The sequence below is a fragment of the Vicugna pacos genome, unplaced genomic scaffold (assembly GCF_048564905.1).
Source record: "Vicugna pacos unplaced genomic scaffold, VicPac4 scaffold_20, whole genome shotgun sequence".
NCBI classification, from domain to species: Eukaryota; Metazoa; Chordata; class Mammalia; order Artiodactyla; family Camelidae; genus Vicugna; species Vicugna pacos.
The window spans coordinates 42593610-42611443 of NW_027328741.1; the positions used below are offsets into that span (position 1 = coordinate 42593610).

Below are 17834 nucleotides of genomic sequence, written 5' to 3' on the forward strand. Positions count from 1 at the left end.
AACCTTGGATACACTTGTACATGTGGTGCCCTTTACTCCCAATGACACCTACTGGCCAATGTTGGCATTTCAAGGGGTAACACCCCTCTCTAGGAAAATACAAGAGGAAACAAACCAAATATATACATTTAGGTTTGAATCTAAAAGCACCTAGAGGCATTATAGCTAGGAGAACCCTGCTGCAGTTATGCTAGTCTATTGAGAACCAGGTGTTCTTCTATCAGTGATGAGAACGCTTAATCATCCGATCATGTTGGGTAAAGCCATTTAACGCAACCAAGTCTGCACCCCCATGATATAGTGCCCCCGGGGGCTTGACTCAAGTGAAAGGCGATCCACAAAAGCTGTGACTTTAATGTCATTGGCGACTTTTACAGTACAGTTCACTTTCTGACTTATACTATTTACCTATACTGTCTTGAAAAACTGAGGCCTAATACAGATTCAAGTTCAGTCAATGATTCCCCTCACTTACCACACTCCCTTCACCCCAGGGAAGACATAAACACAACATTTGCTGAATCTAGCGGAAGGCCATCGTTTCTAGGTGTGAGCTAAGTATTCAATTCCTATCTATTTCAGCCGAGACTATTTGACCTTTAGGGAGTTCACTGTTGTTCACAGAGTGTGAAGCTGGAGGAACTCTGATTCTAGGAGGGGCTTGCTCTTCTTGTAATGGCTTCCTTGCAGCTCAGGTACTGATCCTTCAAAATGGATGCCTGAGTGGAGGGCAGGGAAGGGCAAGCGCTTGCTAGCTAGGCCCAAACCTGGGAAAAGGCTTACCTGGGCTTGGTGAATTTTGGTCTGAATGGCTTGGGAATGCCCCTTGGGACGTGTGGATTCTCACGACCTCTTCCAAGAACAGGAGCGTTTTGATCATCTCTGCCATCTCTTCTCTTTCAGACGTCAGGGACCTTGGACCCGTTCTTGGAGAAGAGAATTGAGGAACTTCCTCAAGTCCACGTTGGCACTCCGTATGTTTCTGCCAGGATCAGCGAGGTCCAATATGTCTCATGAATGTCTTTTGAGCCTGGTATCCTCTACAGCTGTCTCCACGCCAGTATTCTCCATGGTAGCAGAACAACTCTCATCAATGTGTTGGTATCTCTCCTCAATCCGTGCAGCCAGCTTTTCGGCCAGCTTCTCTTCGTGTCTCCCATAAAGTCGACTTCACCAGGACTGGGCAAGTCGGAAAGTACCTCGGAGCCTGACCAGTAAGCTGATGACAGGCAGATCTTCCACTGTCTGCCCTTTCAGGTTCTGGAAACTGACCTGTGAACTCAGGTCTTTGGGCAGCAGCAGTATCTCGAACTTACACAGCTTCCCGGACCAAACACCTAAGCCAAGCTCCACAGACGGCGGCAGCCCCTCCATCACACTGATCCACCCACAGAACTCTGCCCAGTTACCTAGGATCCAACAGCCACAACAAGCCTCGCGGTGCACACCAACATTCCACCTGGAATCCAACCGGTAACTGCCATCCCCAATGGCTGCTGCATCTTCTCAGTCTTGGGGGAGGGGCTGCATCCGACGAGAGGTTCCTAAGGTAAATGTGATTCTACCCACTAGCGTCCCATGGGCCTTTCTTCTTCCCTCTTTCCTTTTGTTCAGATCTGTATGCACAGTACCAATGGAGGGAAGTGTGTCCCTTTTCAGTTGATGCTTTCACACGTCTTTAAACTTTCTAACAGTTCACAGTACACAGAGACCCACGAAAGGAGACTTATGTTCCTGTAATATCCGTACACCCGGAATACATATGCGTCGCCTGATTTCTGCTGAAACACCCGCACTCTCAGGACATGGATCCATTTGTTTCATGGGGGCTGAAATTCCAAGAAATGAAACCAACCCCAATGTGCACTTTACTGTCTGGCTCTTTTGCTCTCAGTACACTTTGGCAGAGCTACTTGCCTTTGTTATAGGCTTCTTACATTTCTTCTCTACGTAGCGTAGAATATGGCATTCCTTCATCCTGTTGGAAGACATACAAGTCTACATCACGGACTAGGAATCCATTTGATTCCAAATCAGCATTTGGGTTAGGTCACGATATGCTCTTATGAATCAATATTTACGAATATGAATGCACGCCTCTGATTTCCGAATACAAGTGTGCTGATTACATGCAAGCCGCGATACTGGGTCGATGCTTGCTGAAGGATCCTTGACATCACCTTGAGTATTTTCTTTTGAATAATCATGGTTCCCTTGGTATATGTCAGCCAACCGTACCCGTTTGGTGCTTGTTTGTTGGTTTGATTATTTGTTGGTCTGCATCTCGCTTGTTTTGCAAACACGTCAGGCCATGCATCTCTCCTTTCGCTTCAAACAGAGAGTCAAATAAGCTGATTCACTTAAGAGAGTGCTTCCAATCACCTAGGATTTCCTGCTTCCCTCTCCCATCTTTAGGGTTTTGATGTCCTCCTTGCCTTCTTCTTGTTTCCTCTTTGCCACTCATGCTCTTCTTGCATTTCCAATAATGGTTTTCTTCTTTCCATTTCCTCTTGCTGCTTTTCTATTCAGGGGAGTATTGTCAACCTTTCTTTTAGAAGAAGTTTTGAACTGCTGAATTCTTTTAAGGTTTGCTGGTCTGTGGAATTGTCTAGCCCTGCCGTTAGTAGAAATGGTGGTCATGTGGCATAGGCTACCCTAGATGGCAGCATTTGGCCATTCAGGATATGGTCTGTGTCCTGGCACTCCTCCCTGTCCTGCAATATTGCTGCCGAGATATCAGCTGAAACCCCGCTGGAGGTTCCCTTGTGACTATGTTGTTTCCTCCAGGTGCATTTAAATCACTGGGATATTCGTGAACTTTGTTGATTTGAATCATACAGCTGCTGGTAGGTCTATTGGGATTCCACCTCCTTTGGACGCTGTGTACTTCCTGAATTCGCATAGATGATTCTTTCTTGGCTTTCAGCAAGTTTCAGTCTGATTTTTCTACAGATAAATTTTCAGATAATTTTTGTTTCTTTATCTCTTGCTTTTCCATCTGAGACTCTTATGAATTCTAGTCTTTCATGCCCTGTCTTAACCCAGGATTCAACAGCAATGTTTTCATTGGTTTGCACTTGCTTTCCTATGTCTGCTTCTGACCGAGGGATTTCTGTTCCCCTGTCTTCACAGTCATTCACGCGTCCCTCTGCATTATCTAGTCTGCTAAGGACTGAATTGTAGCCCTGATATTATCACATCCATTGAGTTTTCTGATATTTTTTGGCTCGTCTTTAGACTTTCTCTTCCCCTTTTCTGGTGTTCTGCCTTTGGTGATTCTGAGACACTGTTGTTCTTCAGTGTTTTCCTGACCACCATTTTCAACACTTGGTCTGGATAGCGTTTTGCAGTCTAGTTGTTTGAAAGCTTGTCTTTTGGGCCTTCAATATCTTTGGAACTGAAAATGGTACTTCCTGTTTCTTTTACTGTACTTCTTCATCTCTACTGGTCAGGTAATATCAGATATCTAATGTAGACTTCTAGGGCTTTGTTAAGTGAAAATTTTAGACCCTTGGCTCTACGCAATTCCATGGGATTTCTGTGAGGACAATTTCTCCTAGACATTGATGCCATATCCTGTTCCTGTGTGTGTTGTCCTGTCTATCTCCAATTGCTGGTGTTGCATTTGTTGTGATAAACAACCCATACTATTTCGAGTAGCATAACTTCATTTTGATTACGCTTATCTCACAATTCTGAAAGTGCGCAGGACACTTCCTCTTGTGGAAATGAAGCTTCTAAAGGTTCTCAGCTCTGCATTCTGCTCTATGTCATTTTGGAGTGTTTCCAAAACAGCAAACTGAGAGTGCGCTTGTGCTTTGTAGTGCCACGGGAATGTCCCAATGAAAGCAGTTCTTCCCAGAGCTTCTCTGTCTACTGACACAACAGTGGAAGCATATCTATGGATGTCACACATCAGGGCCTGCTGGAATGATCCCGCAGACCTGCATTGGCGTCCTCTGTGCCGTACCGTGCCGGTGCCATCCAAAATGTAGCATCCGCTTTTGGGAGATAATGGTGAAGGTAATGCTTCCTCTTCTCACGCTGTGGACTTGGACCACTCTTCCTTGTCCTCTCATCCTAGTGGCACGGGTGCACGAAGGCAACCGCAGAGCTGTTGCGCATCCTGTGCCTCAAACCAAACCATAATCCCAGCCCAGGTTATGAATGTAGCAGATCCTAAGGCTTTCCATTCTGATTTCAAACCCAAGGCCCCCTGGATCCCTCAGACCAGATGCACGATAGCTCTGATTCAGCCCCACACGTGCTCTATTGGCAAAATGCCCAATTGGTCCCTGGTCCTGCAGATGCACTGGGTGTGGCCATGGGACATATCGGTAATCTCAACCGCGTGACCAGTGTGGTAGCTTTATCATTGGTACACAGTTCGGCTTGCTCTCTTGATTCGACCCACCACATCCCACAACGCACTCCAGATCCCTGAGACTCAGCGTGTGCCATCATCCGTAGCCCTATCCCTCACTGACCGTTGCCTCTGCTACCTCAAATTTGGCAGATCGGATCTTGGTCTCAGAATCAACTGTGGGGATATTTTGCGCTGGTTTCTTTGAGTTCTGTCAGCCAAGCATCTGCTGTGCACTCTTGTAAATCTCAGCACATCACCTTCAATCCCATGTCTCCTGTCCGCTTGAGAGTGTGCGTCCAAGTTAACAGAGTTTCACCCTTGTTGCTCCATCACCAGGGGTCAGACCCTGCACTGGTTTCCATTCCCTGCATTGCCTTCTCCTGCTTCCAGGTGTTCTGAGGCCTCATCCTGTCTTTGGTAGTAACAGACCTCTCTTCGGCAAGTGTCCTGTGCAAGGGCTGGGTGAGTGGATGTTTCCATTGCTCTGTACATGGGAGCGAGTGAGTGCAGGTTGCACTTCTTCTCTGCCAACTGGGCATTGATGAATCAACACTATCCAGGTACATTTCACAGAAATGTGATATTTGCTTAGCTCTTGGTTTCTATACAGCCGTGGTGGGAGGGATTGTCCGAAGTCAATTGTTTTGACATTATGTTGATATCTCATTTGCACTCTTTAAGAATTTTAACAGAATTCATTTACATGTTTTGGGAGTTATACGAAAATGAAGTTATTTTTTGAAACACACTAAATCGACCTAGAAGCCAGACTTGTCAATTTTGGTAACATTTTGTCAGCTCTACGGAAAACCTAGACAGATAGAATGCAAACTAGCAGTCCAAACTGTTAAAGGGGTCATGTCAGCTCTTTACGGTTGAAGCCTCCGAAACCAACAGGAACCATGAAATAACTACTGGAAACAGGAAGTAACCCCCAACCTTGGATACACTTGTACATGTGGTGCCCTTTACTCCCAATGACACCTACTGGCCAATGTTGGCATTTCAAGGGGTAACACCCCTCTCTAGGAAAATACAAGAGGAAACAAACCAAATATATACATTTAGGTTTGAATCTAAAAGCACCTAGAGGCATTATAGCTAGGAGAACCCTGCTGCAGTTATGCTAGTCTATTGAGAACCAGGTGTTCTTCTATCAGTGATGAGAACGCTTAATCATCCGATCATGTTGGGTAAAGCCATTTAACGCAACCAAGTCTGCACCCCCATGATATAGTGCCCCCGGGGGTTTGACTCAAGTGAAAGGCGATCCACAAAAGCTGTGACTTTAATGTCATTGGCGACTTTTACAGTACAGTTCACTTTCTGACTTATACTATTTACCTATACTGTCTTGAAAAACTGAGGCCTAATACAGATTCAAGTTCAGTCAATGATTCCCCTCACTTACCACACTCCCTTCACCCCAGGGAAGACATAAACACAACATTTGCTGAATCTAGCGGAAGGCCATCGTTTCTAGGTGTGAGCTAAGTATTCAATTCCTATCTATTTCAGCCGAGACTATTTGACCTTTAGGGAGTTCACTGTTGTTCACAGAGTGTGAAGCTGGAGGAACTCTGATTCTAGGAGGGGCTTGCTCTTCTTGTAATGGCTTCCTTGCAGCTCAGGTACTGATCCTTCAAAATGGATGCCTGAGTGGAGGGCAGGGAAGGGCAAGCGCTTGCTAGCTAGGCCCAAACCTGGGAAAAGGCTTACCTGGGCTTGGTGAATTTTGGTCTGAATGGCTTGGGAATGCCCCTTGGGACGTGTGGATTCTCACGACCTCTTCCAAGAACAGGAGCGTTTTGATCATCTCTGCCATCTCTTCTCTTTCAGACGTCAGGGACCTTGGACCCGTTCTTGGAGAAGAGAATTGAGGAACTTCCTCAAGTCCACGTTGGCACTCCGTATGTTTCTGCCAGGATCAGCGAGGTCCAATATGTCTCATGAATGTCTTTTGAGCCTGGTATCCTCTACAGCTGTCTCCACGCCAGTATTCTCCATGGTAGCAGAACAACTCTCATCAATGTGTTGGTATCTCTCCTCAATCCGTGCAGCCAGCTTTTCGGCCAGCTTCTCTTCGTGTCTCCCAAAAAGTCGACTTCACCAGGACTGGGCAAGTCGGAAAGTACCTCGGAGCCTGACCAGTAAGCTGATGACAGGCAGATCTTCCACTGTCTGCCCTTTCAGGTTCTGGAAACTGACCTGTGAACTCAGGTCTTTGGGCAGCAGCAGTATCTCGAACTTACACAGCTTCCCGGACCAAACACCTAAGCCAAGCTCCACAGACGGCGGCAGCCCCTCCATCACACTGATCCACCCACAGAACTCTGCCCGGTTACCTAGGATCCAACAGCCACAACAAGCCTCGCGGTGCACACCAACATTCCACCTGGAATCCAACCGGTAACTGCCATCCCCAATGGCTGCTGCATCTTCTCAGTCTTGGGGGAGGGGCTGCATCCGACGAGAGGTTCCTAAGGTAAATGTGATTCTACCCACTAGCGTCCCATGGGCCTTTCTTCTTCCCTCTTTCCTTTTGTTCAGATCTGTATGCACAGTACCAATGGAGGGAAGTGTGTCCCTTTTCAGTTGATGCTTTCACACGTCTTTAAACTTTCTAACAGTTCACAGTACACAGAGACCCACGAAAGGAGACTTATGTTCCTGTAATATCCGTACACCCGGAATACATATGCGTCGCCTGATTTCTGCTGAAACACCCGCACTCTCAGGACATGGATCCATTTGTTTCATGGGGGCTGAAATTCCAAGAAATGAAACCAACCCCAATGTGCACTTTACTGTCTGGCTCTTTTGCTCTCAGTACACTTTGGCAGAGCTACTTGCCTTTGTTATAGGCTTCTTACATTTCTTCTCTACGTAGCGTAGAATATGGCATTCCTTCATCCTGTTGGAAGACATACAAGTCTACATCACGGACTAGGAATCCATTTGATTCCAAATCAGCATTTGGGTTAGGTCACGATATGCTCTTATGAATCAATATTTACGAATATGAATGCACGCCTCTGATTTCCGAATACAAGTGTGCTGATTACATGCAAGCCGCGAAACTGGGTCGATGCGTGCTGAAGGATCCTTGACATCACCTTGAGTATTTTCGTTTGAATAATCATGGTTCCCTTGGTATATGTCAGCCAACCGTACCCGTTTGGTGCTTGTTTGTTGGTTTGATTATTTGTTGGTCTGCATCTCGCTTGTTTTGCAAACACGTCAGGCCATGCATCTCTCCTTTCGCTTCAAACAGAGAGTCAAATAAGCTGATTCACTTAAGAGAGTGCTTCCAATCACCTAGGATTTCCTGCTTCCCTCTCCCATCTTTAGGGTTTTGATGTCCTCCTTGCCTTCTTCTTGTTTCCTCTTTGCCACTCATGCTCTTCTTGCATTTCCAATAATGGTTTTCTTCTTTCCATTTCCTCTTGCTGCTTTTCTATTCAGGGGAGTATTGTCAACCTTTCTTTTAGAAGAAGTTTTGAACTGCTGAATTCTTTTAAGGTTTGCTGGTCTGTGGAATTGTCTAGCCCTGCCGTTAGTAGAAATGGTGGTCATGTGGCATAGGCTACCCTAGATGGCAGCATTTGGCCATTCAGGATATGGTCTGTGTCCTGGCACTCCTCCCTGTCCTGCAATATTGCTGCCGAGATATCAGCTGAAACCCCGCTGGAGGTTCCCTTGTGACTATGTTGTTTCCTCCAGGTGCATTTAAATCACTGGGATATTCGTGAACTTTGTTGATTTGAATCATACAGCTGCTGGTAGGTCTATTGGGATTCCACCTCCTTTGGACGCTGTGTACTTCCTGAATTCGCATAGATGATTCTTTCTTGGCTTTCAGCAAGTTTCAGTCTGATTTTTCTACAGATAAATTTTCAGATAATTTTTGTTTCTTTATCTCTTGCTTTTCCATCTGAGACTCTTATGAATTCTAGTCTTTCATGCCCTGTCTTAACCCAGGATTCAACAGCAATGTTTTCATTGGTTTGCACTTGCTTTCCTATGTCTGCTTCTGACCGAGGGATTTCTGTTCCCCTGTCTTCACAGTCATTCACGCGTCCCTCTGCATTATCTAGTCTGCTAAGGACTGAATTGTAGCCCTGATATTATCACATCCATTGAGTTTTCTGATATTTTTTGGCTCGTCTTTAGACTTTCTCTTCCCCTTTTCTGGTGTTCTGCCTTTGGTGATTCTGAGACACTGTTGTTCTTCAGTGTTTTCCTGACCACCATTTTCAACACTTGGTCTGGATAGCGTTTTGCAGTCTAGTTGTTTGAAAGCTTGTCTTTTGGGCCTTCAATATCTTTGGAACTGAAAATGGTACTTCCTGTTTCTTTTACTGTACTTCTTCATCTCTACTGGTCAGGTAATATCAGATATCTAATGTAGACTTCTAGGGCTTTGTTAAGTGAAAATTTTAGACCCTTGGCTCTACGCAATTCCATGGGATTTCTGTGAGGACAATTTCTCCTAGACATTGATGCCATATCCTGTTCCTGTGTGTGTTGTCCTGTCTATCTCCAATTGCTGGTGTTGCATTTGTTGTGATAAACAACCCATACTATTTCGAGTAGCATAACTTCATTTTGATTACGCTTATCTCACAATTCTGAAAGTGCGCAGGACACTTCCTCTTGTGGAAATGAAGCTTCTAAAGGTTCTCAGCTCTGCATTCTGCTCTATGTCATTTTGGAGTGTTTCCAAAACAGCAAACTGAGAGTGCGCTTGTGCTTTGTAGTGCCACGGGAATGTCCCAATGAAAGCAGTTCTTCCCAGAGCTTCTCTGTCTACTGACACAACAGTGGAAGCATATCTATGGATGTCACACATCAGGGCCTGCTGGAATGATCCCGCAGACCTGCATTGGCGTCCTCTGTGCCGTACCGTGCCGGTGCCATCCAAAATGTAGCATCCGCTTTTGGGAGATAATGGTGAAGGTAATGCTTCCTCTTCTCACGCTGTGGACTTGGACCACTCTTCCTTGTCCTCTCATCCTAGTGGCACGGGTGCACGAAGGCAACCGCAGAGCTGTTGCGCATCCTGTGCCTCAAACCAAACCATAATCCCAGCCCAGGTTATGAATGTAGCAGATCCTAAGGCTTTCCATTCTGATTTCAAACCCAAGGCCCCCTGGATCCCTCAGACCAGATGCACGATAGCTCTGATTCAGCCCCACACGTGCTCTATTGGCAAAATGCCCAATTGGTCCCTGGTCCTGCAGATGCACTGGGTGTGGCCATGGGACATATCGGTAATCTCAACCGCGTGACCAGTGTGGTAGCTTTATCATTGGTACACAGTTCGGCTTGCTCTCTTGATTCGACCCACCACATCCCACAACGCACTCCAGATCCCTGAGACTCAGCGTGTGCCATCATCCGTAGCCCTATCCCTCACTGACCGTTGCCTCTGCTACCTCAAATTTGGCAGATCGGATCTTGGTCTCAGAATCAACTGTGGGGATATTTTGCGCTGGTTTCTTTGAGTTCTGTCAGCCAAGCATCTGCTGTGCACTCTTGTAAATCTCAGCACATCACCTTCAATCCCATGTCTCCTGTCCGCTTGAGAGTGTGCGTCCAAGTTAACAGAGTTTCACCCTTGTTGCTCCATCACCAGGGGTCAGACCCTGCACTGGTTTCCATTCCCTGCATTGCCTTCTCCTGCTTCCAGGTGTTCTGAGGCCTCATCCTGTCTTTGGTAGTAACAGACCTCTCTTCGGCAAGTGTCCTGTGCAAGGGCTGGGTGAGTGGATGTTTCCATTGCTCTGTACATGGGAGCGAGTGAGTGCAGGTTGCACTTCTTCTCTGCCAACTGGGCATTGATGAATCAACACTATCCAGGTACATTTCACAGAAATGTGATATTTGCTTAGCTCTTGGTTTCTATACAGCCGTGGTGGGAGGGATTGTCCGAAGTCAATTGTTTTGACATTATGTTGATATCTCATTTGCACTCTTTAAGAATTTTAACAGAATTCATTTACATGTTTTGGGAGTTATACGAAAATGAAGTTATTTTTTGAAACACACTAAATCGACCTAGAAGCCAGACTTGTCAATTTTGGTAACATTTTGTCAGCTCTACGGAAAACCTAGACAGATAGAATGCAAACTAGCAGTCCAAACTGTTAAAGGGGTCATGTCAGCTCTTTACGGTTGAAGCCTCCGAAACCAACAGGAACCATGAAATAACTACTGGAAACAGGAAGTAACCCCCAACCTTGGATACACTTGTACATGTGGTGCCCTTTACTCCCAATGACACCTACTGGCCAATGTTGGCATTTCAAGGGGTAACACCCCTCTCTAGGAAAATACAAGAGGAAACAAACCAAATATATACATTTAGGTTTGAATCTAAAAGCACCTAGAGGCATTATAGCTAGGAGAACCCTGCTGCAGTTATGCTAGTCTATTGAGAACCAGGTGTTCTTCTATCAGTGATGAGAACGCTTAATCATCCGATCATGTTGGGTAAAGCCATTTAACGCAACCAAGTCTGCACCCCCATGATATAGTGCCCCCGGGGGTTTGACTCAAGTGAAAGGCGATCCACAAAAGCTGTGACTTTAATGTCATTGGCGACTTTTACAGTACAGTTCACTTTCTGACTTATACTATTTACCTATACTGTCTTGAAAAACTGAGGCCTAATACAGATTCAAGTTCAGTCAATGATTCCCCTCACTTACCACACTCCCTTCACCCCAGGGAAGACATAAACACAACATTTGCTGAATCTAGCGGAAGGCCATCGTTTCTAGGTGTGAGCTAAGTATTCAATTCCTATCTATTTCAGCCGAGACTATTTGACCTTTAGGGAGTTCACTGTTGTTCACAGAGTGTGAAGCTGGAGGAACTCTGATTCTAGGAGGGGCTTGCTCTTCTTGTAATGGCTTCCTTGCAGCTCAGGTACTGATCCTTCAAAATGGATGCCTGAGTGGAGGGCAGGGAAGGGCAAGCGCTTGCTAGCTAGGCCCAAACCTGGGAAAAGGCTTACCTGGGCTTGGTGAATTTTGGTCTGAATGGCTTGGGAATGCCCCTTGGGACGTGTGGATTCTCACGACCTCTTCCAAGAACAGGAGCGTTTTGATCATCTCTGCCATCTCTTCTCTTTCAGACGTCAGGGACCTTGGACCCGTTCTTGGAGAAGAGAATTGAGGAACTTCCTCAAGTCCACGTTGGCACTCCGTATGTTTCTGCCAGGATCAGCGAGGTCCAATATGTCTCATGAATGTCTTTTGAGCCTGGTATCCTCTACAGCTGTCTCCACGCCAGTATTCTCCATGGTAGCAGAACAACTCTCATCAATGTGTTGGTATCTCTCCTCAATCCGTGCAGCCAGCTTTTCGGCCAGCTTCTCTTCGTGTCTCCCAAAAAGTCGACTTCACCAGGACTGGGCAAGTCGGAAAGTACCTCGGAGCCTGACCAGTAAGCTGATGACAGGCAGATCTTCCACTGTCTGCCCTTTCAGGTTCTGGAAACTGACCTGTGAACTCAGGTCTTTGGGCAGCAGCAGTATCTCGAACTTACACAGCTTCCCGGACCAAACACCTAAGCCAAGCTCCACAGACGGCGGCAGCCCCTCCATCACACTGATCCACCCACAGAACTCTGCCCGGTTACCTAGGATCCAACAGCCACAACAAGCCTCGCGGTGCACACCAACATTCCACCTGGAATCCAACCGGTAACTGCCATCCCCAATGGCTGCTGCATCTTCTCAGTCTTGGGGGAGGGGCTGCATCCGACGAGAGGTTCCTAAGGTAAATGTGATTCTACCCACTAGCGTCCCATGGGCCTTTCTTCTTCCCTCTTTCCTTTTGTTCAGATCTGTATGCACAGTACCAATGGAGGGAAGTGTGTCCCTTTTCAGTTGATGCTTTCACACGTCTTTAAACTTTCTAACAGTTCACAGTACACAGAGACCCACGAAAGGAGACTTATGTTCCTGTAATATCCGTACACCCGGAATACATATGCGTCGCCTGATTTCTGCTGAAACACCCGCACTCTCAGGACATGGATCCATTTGTTTCATGGGGGCTGAAATTCCAAGAAATGAAACCAACCCCAATGTGCACTTTACTGTCTGGCTCTTTTGCTCTCAGTACACTTTGGCAGAGCTACTTGCCTTTGTTATAGGCTTCTTACATTTCTTCTCTACGTAGCGTAGAATATGGCATTCCTTCATCCTGTTGGAAGACATACAAGTCTACATCACGGACTAGGAATCCATTTGATTCCAAATCAGCATTTGGGTTAGGTCACGATATGCTCTTATGAATCAATATTTACGAATATGAATGCACGCCTCTGATTTCCGAATACAAGTGTGCTGATTACATGCAAGCCGCGATACTGGGTCGATGCTTGCTGAAGGATCCTTGACATCACCTTGAGTATTTTCGTTTGAATAATCATGGTTCCCTTGGTATATGTCAGCCAACCGTACCCGTTTGGTGCTTGTTTGTTGGTTTGATTATTTGTTGGTCTGCATCTCGCTTGTTTTGCAAACACGTCAGGCCATGCATCTCTCCTTTCGCTTCAAACAGAGAGTCAAATAAGCTGATTCACTTAAGAGAGTGCTTCCAATCACCTAGGATTTCCTGCTTCCCTCTCCCATCTTTAGGGTTTTGATGTCCTCCTTGCCTTCTTCTTGTTTCCTCTTTGCCACTCATGCTCTTCTTGCATTTCCAATAATGGTTTTCTTCTTTCCATTTCCTCTTGCTGCTTTTCTATTCAGGGGAGTATTGTCAACCTTTCTTTTAGAAGAAGTTTTGAACTGCTGAATTCTTTTAAGGTTTGCTGGTCTGTGGAATTGTCTAGCCCTGCCGTTAGTAGAAATGGTGGTCATGTGGCATAGGCTACCCTAGATGGCAGCATTTGGCCATTCAGGATATGGTCTGTGTCCTGGCACTCCTCCCTGTCCTGCAATATTGCTGCCGAGATATCAGCTGAAACCCCGCTGGAGGTTCCCTTGTGACTATGTTGTTTCCTCCAGGTGCATTTAAATCACTGGGATATTCGTGAACTTTGTTGATTTGAATCATACAGCTGCTGGTAGGTCTATTGGGATTCCACCTCCTTTGGACGCTGTGTACTTCCTGAATTCGCATAGATGATTCTTTCTTGGCTTTCAGCAAGTTTCAGTCTGATTTTTCTACAGATAAATTTTCAGATAATTTTTGTTTCTTTATCTCTTGCTTTTCCATCTGAGACTCTTATGAATTCTAGTCTTTCATGCCCTGTCTTAACCCAGGATTCAACAGCAATGTTTTCATTGGTTTGCACTTGCTTTCCTATGTCTGCTTCTGACCGAGGGATTTCTGTTCCCCTGTCTTCACAGTCATTCACGCGTCCCTCTGCATTATCTAGTCTGCTAAGGACTGAATTGTAGCCCTGATATTATCACATCCATTGAGTTTTCTGATATTTTTTGGCTCGTCTTTAGACTTTCTCTTCCCCTTTTCTGGTGTTCTGCCTTTGGTGATTCTGAGACACTCTTGTTCTTCAGTGTATTCCTGACCACCATTTTCAACACTTGGTCTGGATAGCGTTTTGCAGTCTAGTTATTTGAAAGCTTATCTTTTGGGCCTTCAATATCTTTGGAACTGAAAATGGTACTTCCTGTTTCTTTTACTGTACTTCTTCATCTCTACTGGTCAGGTAATATCAGATATCTAATGTAGACTTCTAGGGCTTTGTTAAGTGAAAATTTTAGACCCTTGGCTCTACGCAATTCCATGGGATTTCTGTGAGGACAATTTCTCCTAGACATTGATGCCATATCCTGTTCCTGTGTGTGTTGTCCTGTCTATCTCCAATTGCTGGTGTTGCATTTGTTGTGATAAACAACCCATACTATTTCGAGTAGCATAACTTCATTTTGATTACGCTTATCTCACAATTCTGAAAGTGCGCAGGACACTTCCTCTTGTGGAAATGAAGCTTCTAAAGGTTCTCAGCTCTGCATTCTGCTCTATGTCATTTTGGAGTGTTTCCAAAACAGCAAACTGAGAGTGCGCTTGTGCTTTGTAGTGCCACGGGAATGTCCCAATGAAAGCAGTTCTTCCCAGAGCTTCTCTGTCTACTGACACAACAGTGGAAGCATTTCTATGGATGTCACACATCAGGGCCTGCTGGAATGATCCCACAGACCTGCATTGGCGTCCTCTGTGCCGTACCGTGCCGGTGCCATCCAAAATGTAGCATCCGCTTTTGGGAGATAATGGTGAAGGTAATGCTTCCTCTTCTCACGCTGTGGACTTGGACCACTCTTCCTTGTCCTCTCATCCTAGTGGCACGGGTGCACGAAGGCAACCGCAGAGCTGTTGCGCATCCTGTGCCTCAAACCAAACCATAATCCCAGCCCAGGTTATGAATGTAGCAGATCCTAAGGCTTTCCATTCTGATTTCAAACCCAAGGCCCCCTGGATCCCTCAGACCAGATGCACGATAGCTCTGATTCAGCCCCACACGTGCTCTATTGGCAAAATGCCCAATTGGTCCCTGGTCCTGCAGATGCACTGGGTGTGGCCATGGGACATATCGGTAATCTCAACCGCGTGACCAGTGTGGTAGCTTTATCATTGGTACACAGTTCGGCTTGCTCTCTTGATTCGACCCACCACATCCCACAACGCACTCCAGATCCCTGAGACTCAGCGTGTGCCATCATCCGTAGCCCTATCCCTCACTGACCGTTGCCTCTGCTACCTCAAATTTGGCAGATCGGATCTTGGTCTCAGAATCAACTGTGGGGATATTTTGCGCTGGTTTCTTTGAGTTCTGTCAGCCAAGCATCTGCTGTGCACTCTTGTAAATCTCAGCACATCACCTTCAATCCCATGTCTCCTGTCCGCTTGAGAGTGTGCGTCCAAGTTAACAGAGTTTCACCCTTGTTGCTCCATCACCAGGGGTCAGACCCTGCACTGGTTTCCATTCCCTGCATTGCCTTCTCCTGCTTCCAGGTGTTCTGAGGCCTCATCCTGTCTTTGGTAGTAACAGACCTCTCTTCGGCAAGTGTCCTGTGCAAGGGCTGGGTGAGTGGATGTTTCCATTGCTCTGTACATGGGAGCGAGTGAGTGCAGGTTGCACTTCTTCTCTGCCAACTGGGCATTGATGAATCAACACTATCCAGGTACATTTCACAGAAATGTGATATTTGCTTAGCTCTTGGTTTCTATACAGCCGTGGTGGGAGGGATTGTCCGAAGTCAATTGTTTTGACATTATGTTGATATCTCATTTGCACTCTTTAAGAATTTTAACAGAATTCATTTACATGTTTTGGGAGTTATACGAAAATGAAGTTATTTTTTGAAACACACTAAATCGACCTAGAAGCCAGACTTGTCAATTTTGGTAACATTTTGTCAGCTCTACGGAAAACCTAGACAGATAGAATGCAAACTAGCAGTCCAAACTGTTAAAGGGGTCATGTCAGCTCTTTACGGTTGAAGCCTCCGAAACCAACAGGAACCATGAAATAACTACTGGAAACAGGAAGTAACCCCCAACCTTGGATACACTTGTACATGTGGTGCCCTTTACTCCCAATGACACCTACTGGCCAATGTTGGCATTTCAAGGGGTAACACCCCTCTCTAGGAAAATACAAGAGGAAACAAACCAAATATATACATTTAGGTTTGAATCTAAAAGCACCTAGAGGCATTATAGCTAGGAGAACCCTGCTGCAGTTATGCTAGTCTATTGAGAACCAGGTGTTCTTCTATCAGTGATGAGAACGCTTAATCATCCGATCATGTTGGGTAAAGCCATTTAACGCAACCAAGTCTGCACCCCCATGATATAGTGCCCCCGGGGGCTTGACTCAAGTGAAAGGCGATCCACAAAAGCTGTGACTTTAATGTCATTGGCGACTTTTACAGTACAGTTCACTTTCTGACTTATACTATTTACCTATACTGTCTTGAAAAACTGAGGCCTAATACAGATTCAAGTTCAGTCAATGATTCCCCTCACTTACCACACTCCCTTCACCCCAGGGAAGACATAAACACAACATTTGCTGAATCTAGCGGAAGGCCATCGTTTCTAGGTGTGAGCTAAGTATTCAATTCCTATCTATTTCAGCCGAGACTATTTGACCTTTAGGGAGTTCACTGTTGTTCACAGAGTGTGAAGCTGGAGGAACTCTGATTCTAGGAGGGGCTTGCTCTTCTTGTAATGGCTTCCTTGCTGCTCAGGTACTGATCCTTCAAAATGGATGCCTGAGTGGAGGGCAGGGAAGGGCAAGCGCTTGCTAGCTAGGCCCAAACCTGGGAAAAGGCTTACCTGGGCTTGGTGAATTTTGGTCTGAATGGCTTGGGAATGCCCCTTGGGACGTGTGGATTCTCACGACCTCTTCCAAGAACAGGAGCGTTTTGATCATCTCTGCCATCTCTTCTCTTTCAGACGTCAGGGACCTTGGACCCGTTCTTGGAGAAGAGAATTGAGGAACTTCCTCAAGTCCACGTTGGCACTCCGTATGTTTCTGCCAGGATCAGCGAGGTCCAATATGTCTCATGAATGTCTTTTGAGCCTGGTATCCTCTACAGCTGTCTCCACGCCAGTATTCTCCATGGTAGCAGAACATCTCTCATCAATGTGTTCGCATCTCTCCTCAATCCGTGCAGCCAGGTTTTCGGCCAGCTTCTCTTCGTGTCTCCCATAAAGTCGACTTCACCAGGACTGGGCAAGTCGGAAAGTACCTCGGAGCCTCACCAGTAAGCTGATGACAGGCAGATCTTCCACTGTCTGCCCTTTCAGGTTCTGGAAACTGACCTGTGAACTCAGGTCTTTGGGCAGCAGCAGTATCTCGAACTGACACAGCTTCCCGGACCAAACACCTAAGCCAAGCTCCACAGACGGCGGCAGCCCCTCCATCACACTGATCCACCCACAGAACTCTGCCCGGTTACCTAGGATCCAACAGCCACAACAAGCCTCGCGGTGCACACCAACATTCCACCTGGAATCCAACCGGTAACTGCCATCCCCAATGGCTGCTGCATCTTCTCAGTCTTGGGGGAGGGGCTGCATCCGACGAGAGGTTCCTAAGGTAAATGTGATTCTACCCACTAGCGTCCCATGGGCCTTTCTTCTTCCCTCTTTCCTTTTGTTCAGATCTGTATGCACAGTACCAATGGAGGGAAGTGTGTCCCTTTTCAGTTGATGCTTTCACACGTCTTTAAACTTTCTAACAGTTCACAGTACACAGAGACCCACGAAAGGAGACTTATGTTCCTGTAATATCCGTACACCCGGAATACATATGCGTCGCCTGATTTCTGCTGAAACACCCGCACTCTCAGGACATGGATCCATTTGTTTCATGGGGGCTGAAATTCCAAGAAATGAAACCAACCCCAATGTGCACTTTACTGTCTGGCTCTTTTGCTCTCAGTACACTTTGGCAGAGCTACTTGCCTTTGTTATAG

The 17834-nt window shown here is 46.2% G+C and overlaps 1 protein-coding gene across 2 annotated transcripts; it reads left to right on the forward strand.

Moving 5' to 3' along the window:
* Nucleotides 1-983: 983 nt before the first annotated feature.
* On the forward strand, nt 984-17346 carry LOC140693950 (uncharacterized). Of its 2 annotated transcripts, XM_072957479.1 has the most exons (4): nt 984-1473; nt 6206-6775; nt 11508-12077; nt 16810-17346. In XM_072957479.1, the coding sequence occupies exons 1-4, from the start codon at nt 1223-1225 to the stop codon at nt 17066-17068; spliced, it is 1650 nt and encodes a 549-aa protein (XP_072813580.1). In that variant the 5' UTR covers nt 984-1222; the 3' UTR covers nt 17069-17346. The 2 variants fall into 2 exon arrangements, 1 of the variants encoding a protein (XP_072813580.1); XR_012069667.1 differs by lacking the exons at nt 984-1473; nt 16810-17346 and having other exon boundaries at nt 6650-6851; nt 11508-11748.
* Nucleotides 17347-17834: the final 488 nt, after the last annotated feature.

What these genes read in the sequence shown, in the direction of transcription:
- LOC140693950 (XM_072957479.1), top strand. Translation starts at nt 1,223, where the DNA reads ATGACAGGCAGATCTTCCACTGTCTGCCCTTTCAGGTTCTGGAAACTG. An exon ending in TTCCACCTGGAATCCAACCG is followed by an intron (nt 1,474 to 6,205) that starts GTAACTGCCATC and finishes CTTCTCTTTCAG; the next exon opens with ACGTCAGGGACCTTGGACCC. An exon ending in TTCCACCTGGAATCCAACCG is followed by an intron (nt 12,078 to 16,809) that starts GTAACTGCCATC and finishes CTTCTCTTTCAG; the next exon opens with ACGTCAGGGACCTTGGACCC.